Source organism: Chaetodon auriga, chromosome 7 (assembly GCF_051107435.1).
Source record: "Chaetodon auriga isolate fChaAug3 chromosome 7, fChaAug3.hap1, whole genome shotgun sequence".
NCBI lineage: Eukaryota > Metazoa > Chordata > Actinopteri > Chaetodontiformes > Chaetodontidae > Chaetodon > Chaetodon auriga.
In genome coordinates, this window is record NC_135080.1 from 12,753,367 (window position 1) to 12,767,257 (window position 13,891).

At 42.7% G+C, this 13,891-nt stretch overlaps 1 protein-coding gene across 7 annotated transcripts in view; it reads left to right on the top strand.

The window, feature by feature from the left end:
* Positions 1 to 13,891, top strand: part of elna (elastin a) — a 36,061-nt gene that overhangs the window by 12,714 nt on the left and 9,456 nt on the right. For 6 of the 7 annotated variants that reach the window (XM_076734387.1, XM_076734384.1, XM_076734383.1 and 3 more), the window contains exons 6-8: positions 12,015 to 12,071; positions 12,264 to 12,326; positions 12,974 to 13,003. In XM_076734387.1, the coding sequence (XP_076590502.1) occupies positions 12,015 to 12,071; positions 12,264 to 12,326; positions 12,974 to 13,003 (150 nt within the window). The remainder of the gene's footprint in view (positions 1 to 12,014; positions 12,072 to 12,263; positions 12,327 to 12,973; positions 13,004 to 13,891) is intronic. The other variant, XM_076734386.1, reaches the window with a different exon arrangement.

Consider the following 13,891-nt stretch of genomic DNA (forward strand, 5'->3'; position numbering starts at 1 on the left):
GTGTCAAGTGTCTAAAGTAATAGAATACGCAGGTTTTATGTTGTATGTACATACTATATTAAAGTAATGTGTAGAATACAGATTCTGTTTCTTTAAAACTTGGAACATTTGCACCTTGAAAGGAAGGAAATAGAATGTATTGGTATGGGGTGGATGGGGTAGCTTAATGTATAGACGGCATTAAGTTCACACACCCACAGAACAGGGAGACCTGCACAGACGCAGGGCAATCACTAAAGAGAAACAGTCTTTTGATTGGTTGTCACCAAGGTTTTCTTATCACCCTGTGTTTTCGTCGGGGTTGGTTTACACTGGCTTGGCAGCTGTTCGGGGCGTCCTGACTGGGTGGGTCCATACAGAGATTCCTCCACTCCTACACCTCAGCTGTATTGGGGAGTGATGATTGGCAGAGTGCAGACGGCCATCAACGCCTGCCAAACAATGGTGCCAGAGCACTGATTAATGTTATTGTAATGTTAGACCCTTACAATATCTGGAAACCTCCATGTTGAAATTTACCACGGCCCTTCTCTCTGATACAGTACAGTAAATATTTTCCTTTGCCGTATTACAGTCTGAGCTGCACTGGTGCTTCAGCAATGTTTAGCTATCGTTTAATTTCTGTAAGCATTGCCGATACAATCTCGGCCTACCTCTATGTGTTTAGAAAGATAAGGAACCAAGCAATCATCTTATAGTCCTGATAACACATGGAGCAAGTTACAGAAGGGTCCCTCTGGAGTGCCACAACCCCACCCTCCAACAAGAGTTGCAGGAGAGCCATTCTGTGAAAATGACCTAATATCAAGTATTTGGTGGAAGTTGATTTTGGCTGGGATCAGCAGAGCCTTACTTGGGAAGTATGGCTCTGGCTTTTGTATGCATGAGTTCTCCCCTCCCTCACCAGGCATACACTGCAGAAATTCCATTAGTGAGAAAACGGAAGGCAAACGATGTTAAAAGCAGCTCCTTTGGGTCTGAGTATTCCCTCCTACACTCCATACTAATCTCTGGTGTATGGAAAACACATAGAGAACAGCTAAGGGTCAGCTAAGGTTACTTTTAAATGAGAGGAGAGACTTAATTCACTAAGGGGCTGTAATATGTTCCGCTTCATGGTCATAATTGTGTTCAATAATCTCTAAATGTGGATTTTTTCATATCAGCAATTTCCATTCCATCAGAAGAATATTGTCTGAAACTGTCCAGATTTGGATATGACAACTTTATATATACCTGACAAGTATGAATTTTCCCTAATTACACAAATGTACATCTTAAGTTCACTAGCAGGTGAGCCTCTCACAATGGTAGGTTGAATCCATCTGCATCAGTTCGACAGTGTTTGGCTTGTGTGCTACCAGCATATGAAAAATTGTTGACCCTTTTTTATTAACCTCCAATATATAAAGCAGGATTCTGTTTCCAAAGAGATACAAATGCAAACACAGGTAAACTACTCTTTGATGCATACTCACACACACTCATCAGGAGAGCTGCCGTTCATTCCTGTGTGGAAGCAAAGCGGTGACATTGCATTCCACAGATATGCACCTTGCCTGGCCAGTAATGGAGAACAGCAGCTGGCTATGTGAGTAGCGTGACTGCAGTGAATTGCAGCGTAGCTCATGCAAGACCTTGTAAATGTTACACTAATTGTGAAGCCTGTCAGCGTCCAGCTTTGACAACACTGAAAGCTGGAAAGAGGAACTTTCTCTTTATGAACAGCTGTTGGACACCATCTCCTTTCCTGTGTTCCCCCAGGCAAAGGTGGATTCAATCCTCATGTGTGATTGCCAAAACTTGGCTTTCATAGGCTAGCCTCTTGTCACTTTCAGGCAGTGTGAAGGCAGTTAACAAGAAACATAGAGGTTACTGTTTTTGCTGTTTTTATAATTTTATTATACCATTACAATAGTCTGTTTTAGGTTGGGAAAGGATGTGTGTGGGTGAGATATCTACAGTACGTGTCCTTGTTTACCTTGCCAGTCGACTCTCCAAATTGAAGACGATAGGAAGACAGATAACATGCCGTCCCACCTCTCTCTCACTGTCTGAAAAACAATAGCATGTCACACAAGACCACATCAAGCACTGAAAATCTGCGTGATCAGTTAGAATCTGTAAGCAGTTTAATTAAGCATTGCACAGCCTAGATTATAGATATCATGTAGACGATGGATGAAATACTGCAGTCACCATTGTGTGTGTATTTTGTCCATCCCTGCTATGAATGAGAGGCACGTAAAGTGTGTGAAAGAAAATAGTAATGACTAAAAGAAATTGAAGGCTGGCTGGTGGTGGGTCTTCTGGGATTTGCCTCGAGTTCACATCAGCAGCACTGAGTGTGTATAACCCTCACTTTTTATCTCAAACTATCTCACCTTTATTTTGGCTCTTCACTGCCACAGAATAAATGTAACAATGTGAAGTAATGGGGAAATTGTGAAAATAGCCCAACAGTTCAGTTCAAGATAACATCACGCCTGGAAAAACTGCAACACACATACAGTATAATTTAAAGTGATGGATTACATTGGTCAGTGCAGCGACATGCCACCGCAAGTGGAGTTGCAGATTCTGACTGCAGAAAACACGCAGGAGGTTTTGAGTTTTCAGAGCCTGCAACCACCACTTCACTATTTTGAAACTAGTACTCACTTTAAGGCTGTTGCTAGAAATGTTCCTCATGTTACTATGCAAGGCAGCTGGATTTTGTGAGATCACATGAAATCATGGGAGCCAAGAATTCATCTTGCCAGGCTTCAATTTATGCGTTTGTGGTTAAACCACAGTCATTTTGGAAACAACAATGGCAGCTCCCAGAGAGGTTAGCGTAGATGCTGCTATAGCATCAGTTATATCAGAACTGGAGAGTATTTCTTCATTGAAAGCAGAGGAAAGAACAGCACTGACGGCGTTTTTTGGTGGAGAAGATGTTTTCGTTCTTCTCACGGCTTGCTTCAGCAAAAGTCTTACTACAACATGTGGTTCGTTGATCTGATTGGTTTGAATTATCCGTGATAGACAGATGGTTCATCCAATCACCTGCCAAGTATTTTTTTTTTTTTTTTTTTTTGAAAGTGCCCACCCTTTTCCAAACAGTTTCCAAGGACGTCTTCCCAGATGGTTCTGTGTAACAAACCATCTGGTGCATCAGGCTCTTGCTCATGTACAGTACCACGAAAACTCTCATTTCACCACCCATCCACTCATTTTAAAGAACAAACTTCATCATTTTGAATGTCTCGTGCATGTCTCTGCGATTTAAAACGCACGGACTATCAACGTACCTGATTTCTTTGGTTCATTTTCAAAGCCTCTGGTTCAGATCGGGGTCATTGTTTGCAGAGGCACAAAATGTGCTTGTCTGCTTCACAACAGGAAGAGTGAGGAAAGGCAGAGAAATGGAAAGACAGATTGGATATGGGGAGGACAGAGAAGAGACAGGGTGAAGCAAGGAGAACGGAAAGGACCAATAACTCTTAAGAACATATCGTATACTGTATGTGTCATCCGCGTACGCCACCACTCACAAACACACACACATTGTACACACATTCATTCGGTCAACACACATCCTTAAAGAGCTTGCCGAAAGAAAGGAGACTGATAGATTGAGGTGAGGATGAAAGTGTTTAGCCAAAAGAAGATGAGTTTGGAGGAGGTTTAGTCTCCTGGAGCACACATGCTTTTCATTACTGGAGCTTAGACCTGTCCTCTGAGCTGTCCAAGACTGGAAGCATCTGCGTGTGAATGTGCATGACTGAGAGTGTATGTAAATATGTTTATGGTCTTCATATGCGTGTAATCAGAAGTGTGAGCACATGCACACGGATACATAAATATTGAATATGTATCCTGACATTGGTTTGGGGGCATACAGTATTTCTTTCAGCACACAGATACACACAGACACACACCATAAATGAAGTGCAGCTTATTCAGACAGAAGAACTGTATGAAAGATGGCATTTTCCTCTGTTCTCAACCACTTAACTTTCCTCCACCTCCCCTCAACTTGTTCTGTGTCGATTATCAGCGTCAAGCTTTCAATATCTTGGAACCTGATCTGCCTGCAGAGGAGACTTTTTAATATCAGAGCCACAACACCCCCACACTTGACTCAGCCCATCCAGTATACACACAGCCAACACAGCTTGTTTGTTAACATTGGAAATGCCTATTGCTTCCCAAACAATTTATCTTGGATGATGTCACCAGATGTTAACCTCTTCAGTAATCTCATGAATTCATCTTAACAATTAAAATGATATTGGCGTAAAGCAAGATAAGATGTGGCTTTATTAGTTTTTACTGGTGTCTAATCAGTCATGCATGCCACACATTACTGTTTCTAACTGTGGTATTTTCCCCCCACATTGAACTGATTCAACGACTATTACAGCTCCTCAGCCTTTCACCAGCCTGCTGTGTCTTGTTTGCATGGCTGTTCTCTAGAGAGCATGTTACCACCAATGTGATTTTTGTCCATGTACACCATGTTAGTTGATGAGCCATCCCTTGGTATACTCTCACAACCTCTCCTGTGCTTGTTTTCCAGCAGATCTGGAGCATGGACCACAATCCCCGTCCATCTGGCAGCATAGCCTAAGTGTTGTTTATGTAGTGATGGAGAAGTTTCTTGCTCTTATTTCCCTAAGAGTCCATCAAGACGGATTACCGGTTGAAGGACTGTGTTGCAGTCATTAGTAGAAGTGGACTGAAATCTATTAGATCTGAGGGCCTGTTTTCTGGATTTGTAGTAAGCAATGCCATGTTTTCTGAGTTACAGGAGGAGCTGAGAGTTCCTTTTACAGATGGTATTTCGTTTTGCAAGTTGATAATAGTTGTATGTGGTTCACACTGGGAGAGTGTAGCTGTAGCTGATCAAAATGTGCAATGCAAGGGGTAGAAGGTCACGTAGTGTATTTACATACATGGTATGGCAAGGCTGATTCATCCAGAGCCCAACACAGAGTGTGATGTTGTCATGGCTGGTAGTGTAGGCAGCAGGGAAAGGACCCAAACAGGCAGACTGGTGCAATTCCATGATTTGTTGTATATAAATGAGCTCACGGGCTGGTGTTGATAGGTTGGCAGGTAGAGACACTGGAGCACAAGATGAAAGGCAGGTAAATTCAAGTCCAAGTCCAGGTAAAGGTAAAGGAGCAGAGTCGGTTCAGGTTGCTCGAATACCAAAGTACAAGGCACTTGGCAACTAGGATAAACTGGCAAAGGAACAAAGGATCTGGCCTCATATATGTAGTGAGTGACTGATGGGGGAAGTGAGAACGGTGAGCAGGTGAATGAGGAAGACTGGTGAACATGTCTCAGACATGTTCACCAGTCAGGAGGGGAATGGCAACTAAATGGGAATGTGGCTGACAAGTGGGACAGAGGCAGAATGTGATAAATGAAATGCATCTGTTTTGAGCAGTGCTTTTAAATATTCACTGCAGAAAGTGTCTGGAGTAAGTAATTTATTTTTGTGTTAATGTGTTAGTCATTTTTGAACTGAAATTATCTGACCTCAGTGCAATGTTTTGTATTTCTGTGTTCTCAGTACTCATCTAGATCCAGGACTGGACTAAATGACTTGTGAAGATGAATGGTTTTTAAATCACTTCAGCCTTGGCCCTTTAGACCTTATATGTTAGTCCATGTAATAATACCACTTCATACATGTAATGTACAATTTGGTAAACAGATTTTCCACTGTCAGCGAAGCAATTTATCTCTCCCTCATGTTTTCCTTTGTACAGCATCCCATGTGTTTGTCATGGTAAAATGCTTCAGATGGCTGCACAATGAGCATAGCCTTTGTAATAACAGAGGAACTTAGAAAATGCCTTTGAGGCCGACTCAATGAATCTAACATCAGTGTTTCAAAGTGCATATTTTGCGTCGAGACGACCTGTCGAACACAAGTCTCTCTTCTCAACCCTGAGTTGTCAGAAAAGTATTCAGGGGAATGGAAGTTAGATGCATATGTGGACCATCTGCGAGAGCAATCACACTTGGCCAACTTTACATACCATGGCCACAGGCTGTGTTTGTTAACTGCTTTTCTCACCCTATGGATAATTTGCACAATTGAATTCTAGACATGGAGCATACTTAGCAGAAATCAGCGTTTTTTTCAAAATGTGCACATGTACTCTGCGCACCACTGTATGCTCAAATGCTTACAGTGTGTTTCTGTCTTGTCTGCATGCCTGTACAGTACATGCTGTGAGTGTGTGTGCCAAGCTAAAATCGGCAAAGGTATGAGCAGTGGGTTAGGGATACTCTTAAGACATATTCAAGGGCTCAGTGTTGGCAGAGCAACTGTGACATTCCTTTAAAAGTGGATAAAAAAGTAGAATAGCAGACGCTTGGGGCTCTCACTGAAACAGGGCAAAGGGAGAAGTGTTTGGTTGACTTGAAAGCTTATAGCATAGCGTGTTCTGCTCCGTATGACCTGTAGCATAAACAGTGACATCATAATTTCAGTGGATATGGTGTAACGCAGGGTGTGCAAATTAGCACAGTTTGAGTTAAGGGACATCAGTAATGGTCTTTTCACAGATGTGTTTGAAATAAGGCTTGTCTTTGTGGAGGTGAGAGACTCACAAGGACTCAGGCTGGTGTGGTCAGACAGCCACAGACGTCACTGGGAAGGCAGCCTGGTTGTGGCTGCGCGTGTAATCCACCTAACGTGTAATGGTGACTTTTACAGTTACAGTTAATTTGGAACCATTTTTAAGAATTGCTCAACGCCTTAGAGATGATGTGTGTGTTCTGATGGCCAAGTGCGTGGGTTGGTGAGACCCTCCAAAGTATGCCAGAGTTGCTTCATCAGTGTAAGTGCTCACCACAGAACGAAACAGAGTGCAGAACTCTTTCACTATGATGCAAATGTCCCCTATAAAAATAAAAAATGACCACCCATACCAACAGTGACTAACTACAGTCATGTGGCAGCTTGGAGGTCCAGTTTTATGACACTGATTTTGACCTGGACTCAGCCCCACAAGCAAATATGTTTGGGAATGAGGCAACCTTAGATCCCTTCCCTTTTGTCTGTAGGAGCTCTGGCAGTTGTGCACTTGGGGTCATCTGGCAAAGAGGGAGGCTTTGGGACCTCTCTTTGATAGTGTCAATGACTCCATGGAAAAGGAAAGCGAAAACAATAAAAGGCTTGCCGCCAAAGTTGGCTGGCTCACACCAGCCAGAGAGGGAGAGTGCTTGCATGTAGTGGTGTGACTGAGTGAATGCTTAATTAGTCCAACGTGTGACTAGCCCTGCTTCTCACAGCTTGGTACCCGTGACTGACAGCACAAAGAACCTGGAAGTGACAAGGAGCAGGGGAGGTCACAGGAGAGGGAGGGGGAGAGGAAGCACGGGGAGCTTCAGTGTGTCCACTTGTCTCACGCGATCTGGAATCAGGACAGCACCTTGCATCATTCTGTTTTCTTCCAGCTTGTCCTGCATCACCTCCTAGGAATGCAATCTATCCACCAACTTGGAAGTGGAACAGTGTGATAATTTGATACTGATAAAAATCTGGTGTCATGACAATGAAGGACATAATGATAGGCTTAGCTTTCAAAGTGAAAATTTATATGGGACCACAGCCGAAGAACAGAATCTGCCTGTCAATCACAGTAAAAAGCTGATTCTCCGGGGACCTCCAGAAAGACTTTGAAGATTAAGTTATCATGAAGATTTTCCATCAAATCACAGAAAATTATAGCATTAGCACTGCCATAGCATGCCTCTTCCAACTACCCTTTACTTTTTTCTATGTTTGTGGTTTGATGGTATGTGATGGTTTGTAGAGCAAATCCACTGTTTAGCTGAACACAAGACTAACAATCTATCATTCTTCTGTGATCCCACCATTATTTTTGCACAGACGCTGGAGTTGTAATCTTGTCCCCTAGATTTTCAGTAAACAAACATTTGTTCTTAGACCGCTTGCCTGATTAGATATGAGCTAAAACAAAGAATATGGTGAGAAACAAGTCCCAAAAATTTCCTGGACATTCCAGAGCTCCAGTTCCGAAGTCTGCTTTCTGTGCGTCTGCCGTCAGTTACGGTGGATCTTTGCCATGGAATTCTTTGCGCTCTTAAATTAAACCCTTCACCAGGCCCAGCTGGTTCACAAAGCAGAGAGCAGGGGAGAGGGGGAGGAAAAAGGAGAAGATGGAAAGGAGCAAGCAAATCCATCTTTGACTTCTCACGTTTGGCTTCCTCCGTTGCTGCTATTAACACCTCATGTCTGGTCGACGCAGCCCCTCAGACACCTTTTGGAGAGGAAAGAGTGAGAGGAAAGGATGGAGAAATAGGGAGAACAAGATTCAGACAAAGAGACAATGTTTTGATTAATGTTTCTTGTATTCCTCTGGTTCTGAAACAGAGGATTACCTTACCTAACCCCAATGGAGCATGAGCAAGACATTGCAGTTTTGAGATTGAAACCAGATATTTCTGTTCACACTGGCTCTTATCCATCACTTGTACTGAACTGGACTGGAGTTTGAGAACATGACTGGTGACTGAAAGAACTGGCCATGCTGTCTGGCCAGTTTTATTCCAGTGTCAGTCTTCAATTTAAGTACCAATGCACATGGCATGGCACAGCAGGAAGCAACGAATATGGCAGCCTGTCGCTCGTCACAGTGTCATTCCTCTGAAAAAAAAAAAAAGACTGCTTCTTTGTCAGAGGAGGTCTAGACTTGCGTTTACTTGTGTACTTTCACTGAGATCATTCTCATAGCGGCCACCACAAATGAATCACTGCTGTTGAGCGATGCTCAATTCCTCTCTGCCACACCATCCAAAATTTCACCTCAACAACCTGCTTGTGCACTTGTCACTGCACAGCTGTGAAAGCCAGTGGTCTTTTCTGAATGGAAACTGGCTAGTAAACTATGTTTCTGACACTTTTTTTTTTTTTTTTTTACAAATCTAAGTGGAGGAAACTATGATGCATTACAGTGCTGCATCACTTACCTTCCAATTTCCTTGGCCTCCAGTTCTCCCTCCTGTGTAGTATTGGGTTTCGGTCCCTTCCATCTTGTATTAAGAGTATTGACCTTTTGTAGGGTTTCTTTGTCCAAGGTCCAAAGGCAGTTGGGGTTTCAAGTGGTCTCTCGGGCTTCCTGTTGTGCCTCGAGAGTCTCACCAAGAACATTAGCTGCTACATTAGCGTACAGAAATCCTTCAGCTTGTCAGCAATCAGCTAAATACTGGGAGCAGCACCAAAGAAAAGTGATGATTTGATATCACGGTTATGGTGCAGACTTTCCATGTGTGTGGTTCATGACAACAAACAACATCAGTGTAGACTTCCAATAATGTCTGAGCTAAGACAGGTCTATTTGTGTGAGCTAATGTGCTGTAATAATAGTAGTCCAACAAAAGCACACTTGTTTGAGCTGACAAAATGGCACAAATCCGGCTAAACAGAGAGCTTTTGTACAAATACTCGAGCTGCCACCTCCCAAATACACAATCAGTGGATGAATGGTAAACTGACAAAGGTCAAGATTCTGTTCACATTCTCTCACTTTGACCCTGAAAATACACAACCCCCAGGGTAGTATTTTTTATCTTGAGAGCCTTTTATTTTCCCACTGTATGGTGATGTCAGAACTACATAAGATAAAGTTTCTTTTCCTTTTTTTCCTTGTCTAAACCTTATGTCTGCCCAAGGTCTGCACTCATGGTCACACATACACAGACACGCTACCTCTCAGGCTGACTTCTGCATGTCTGCATCTTGTCTCCTGATCTCAAATCAGAGAGTTTAGCTCAACGTGGCAGGTGCTGGTCGACCCTGAGCGCGACTGCCAGAGCCAGGTTGGGTCATGCACATGTGAGCGCAGGAGGGCCAGATGATGAATGAATAAGCTAAAGGTCTCCACAGTACTGGCTGTCTTCACTCTGTATGTTTCTCCTTCAGTGACACGCATTAAGCTCTTTGTTGCGCAGACTGTGCTGTGTATTTCCAACACTCACACTGAAAGACACATACACGTCAGACTGGCCAATGAGACATTCTGTGATCTGGGCGTGAGGCCAGACAGTACAGATTTAAAGGAACATTTCAGTTGATTTAGTAATTTTAAGGGTTGTAGGCATCAGCAGCGTTCAGTACATCTTGTAACTGTCGTGTTTTTTCGTCAGTTTCTTGTCAATTCCAAAACACTTTTATGGTATGTGGAGCTCACTGATTAAAGTGAGACAAATAAGACAGACCTTGTGTCAGAACTGCGCTGGAAAAGGGAAAGCCCTAGATTAGCCTGATTTATATAAGAATTGATTGCTGTTGTTATTACTTCGAGGTGTGTCCGGGGACGGTTGAGCAATCGAGGCGAATTGAGCTGAAAGCTTTGAAGGAGATGGATTATTGCAAGGGCGCATAGCTTAGCGTCTGGGCTGCATTGCATGCTCTCTCTGTTTGCCAAGCCCTTGGCAAAGCCAGTGCCCGCATTTGTTTTGACTAGGTCATGAAACTCCACACTTCCATCTATCTGTGCGTCTCCCAGCACATCCCTCCTCCTCCTCGTCGGTATCATTACCTGCACCCTGCAGATTGCTGCACTCCATTCCACTCACCCCCCAGTCTGATCTGTCTCTGTCTCTCTCGCTCTCTCACTCATCCAGCTTGTTTCCCATGCTTAGCTGCTCGCCCCTCAGACTTTTTGGCTCACGAGTATTGATGAAAACAAGTTCCGTGGTGGACGAGCCTGTTGGCAGTATTCAAATGTCTTCTTGTTTCATAAAGTCATTACTCCAGCATGTTTGTTTCTGATTGGGGAGCTTGTTCGGCTCACAGCTTATTTAGTGCAGCTCTGAGAATGATGTGCCCCACATTTTCTAAAACCTGGAGTCTCGTATGTTTGCCTTAGAAAACAGGAATATATCACTTTGGCAGTGATCTAGAGTTGAATAATATCTGCCTTCACTTTTTCCCCCATACTTAATATACATTGATTACACTTGAATTGTAGAGTATTTTATTTTTTGGAGTGTCTGGCAAATCAAAGGTTTGGCATGTTAGGCAGAGTTTTCCTGATGAATATTAAAGTACCTTTTTTGTTTTGATTCAGACAATTGACCGACACGCTTACAGCAAGGTTGCAGTTGGTTTCCACTGCTTATTCGCTTTTTTAGTTCATATCATCCATTAAATCAAAGCAACCCTTCAGTTAAGAGTATTTTCCAAGTTTAGTTCTTCTATTGGCACCTGTAGATATGCATGTTTCAAGATTTAAAAAGGGATTTATTTTAATATTCTCTCAATTGATTGACTGTACGGTGGGCTCCACTTTCCCATTTGGGTTCCTACTTTTAAGGATATTCCAGTCCCTTTCAGTCCATGTGCAGGTGGTGAGCATTTTATTCCATGGCCTTTCCCTCTTTCCACACTTTTTCCATTCCCATATCATCTTCTGACGTTTTTTGTTCTTGTCAGCAAGCAGAAACTCAAGCTGGGATATGACTTTATTCATGCGTCAAGTCAAAGCCAAACTCTTTTGCCGCCCGTAGATTAGTTTCTGGCTTTTTGTCTCAGAAAGAGGAGACTGCTCCCTCCAGTGTTGAGAGTACAGCATAACCAGGAGGTTAACCATTTTTGATGTCTATCATGTTTCTTAGTCAGTGGAGGTCAACTCAAACCCAAGGTGCAGTCCTTGGCTCTAGAAACATAAATGTGAGTGTTTTCAATCAAACTTAATGAAGCACACATGATATTGAGTCATATTTCATGTGCGTCCTCAAGAAATGTACAGTATTTCGTACTTACAGGTCATGGAAAATGTTTTGATGAAAGATTGAGTGATGGGTTGTTTTTATTGAAGGGCAATTATGCCGAATAAATCACTAATAACTCACAGCCACAGTGATGAAAACAGTTTCTTTTCTTTGACCCTCCTTTGGCCTGTCTACAGTTTGCAGTGTAGTAATTCTCACTTTATGTATTTCTCTCTGCTCTACCGGCCTGCCTATCATTTTCTTTCCAGGTTATGGCAGTCTAGGAGTTGGTGGCCTTGGAGGTGGTGGCCTGGGAGTGGGAGGAGGTGAGTGCTTGAAGCGTGGAACTGAAACTAAAATTGGTGGTGTGTGCATGAGTGTCGCATTTAGTTGCATTTTCAACCTCTCATAAGGTTTCACACCAAAGTCCTGAGATGTATTTGAAATGTGTGTTTGACACTTTACGCTGCACTATAAACCGGCACACTCCCTCACTTATGCCTCTTCATTTTATTTAGTTGGTTATGGTGGAGGTGCTGGAGGCTTTTTCCCAGGAGCTGGACAAAAGGCTGCCAAAAGAGGTACAGATGGCAGAAGATGTCTGCACAGATATGTTGACTTTGCTGCTTGGAGTGTATTTACACTTTGTTGCACAATGTGAGTTCAGTGTGTGCATCGCCTGCTGACTGTAGGTTTGAATCCTGCCACTTTTTGTTTGTGCTTCCATTTGCCATGACAATGACAAGTGAAACATCACAGGCAGCGAAGCACTTTTTCCTCCATTTTTAAGCAAGCATTCCTTCAAAAAATGAGTCAAAAACTGGCTCAGTGACTATGGTGGAAACTGGGGGTCATCAAACATGATTATAGAATATTGGTTGTTGGAATGAGACACTGATCATGTTCCATTTGCTTGTTTTGAGTGTATTGTTTCGATGGCTGCAGTGATTTTATGTGGCTTTCCAGCCTCAGTTTCAACCCTGCAGAGGTGGAATGTCATGGTGTGCCATTTACAAAAATCATCTCTTCCATATGTGAAACTCCAGCACTTGAAAGTTTGCATGATATCAGTATAGGTATAATCCATATTAATGGTAATAATACTGCTTTCAATATCATTGTCACCTGCCCTGCAGCCTTATGTTTTTGATAAGATTCCTTGAAGGTTATTCTGTATTTGTTCTTTTATTTACAAATACTGCTGAAATTCTGGTTGTCCTAATCATAGGTGCTGCAGGCCCTCTGCTACCACATGGAGGTAAGCTGATTTTTGGCTTGATGAGAGACTATTGTACAAACCTGAACTGTGCTGAATACTCACACAGTGTTTTTTAGAACTCTGATAGATCTGCATGCTTGCATGTTATGAGAAAGCCAAAATGGATGTTTCACATTAATGGTAACTCAGCGTGAAAAACACCGTTTGGCAAACACAGGTACATTTTTATCATGTACCTGCAAACCTTGGATGGTTTGTACTTCATCAGAGCCCGGCGTGACCTTAAAGTCCGTGCTGTGTTAGTGCACGATTGGCTTTAAATTAGGCAGGCTGATTAAGCATGTACTCAGGAGGGCCCAATCACTGCTAGAGCTGTACCATGGCAAAGAGCCTGCTCTTAAGTATTGGCTGGCAATGACAAAACCTCAGTCCCAAGAATCAGCCTGTGCCTTTTTCCTGACACTCAAAATAACAATTAATTCCCCTGAAAGAGCACAGATAAAACAAAAGCTTGCCTTGCCAAACTTTTCTTCACCAATTCTCAGAGGCCACATACTTACAAGCAGTGCGCAATGTCTGTCCTGCAGTGTCTGTCTGGTATGGGGAATTTAAGATTAAACAATGTAAAAAAAAAAAAAAAAAAAAAAAAAAAAAAGGCTTAAACAGATAAACCAATGTGTTTTATCCTGATGCTGAGCTCCCTTACAAGTGAAACTGACAGCTCATTTCCTGCATGAGGGGATAGCCAAAGAAATGAGGCATTTGATGAGGTAAGGCAAATGCCATGCATGCTGGCTGCCTCTCCCGATTAGATTAAAGATTGCTTTTGATCATGGGGTGATGACATAGTAGTAGGGCCAGATTAGCTGCTCTCAGTATGGATGGGCAGTCTAAGGATCTGGCTTCCCGCTGAAGAGGTCAAGTCTG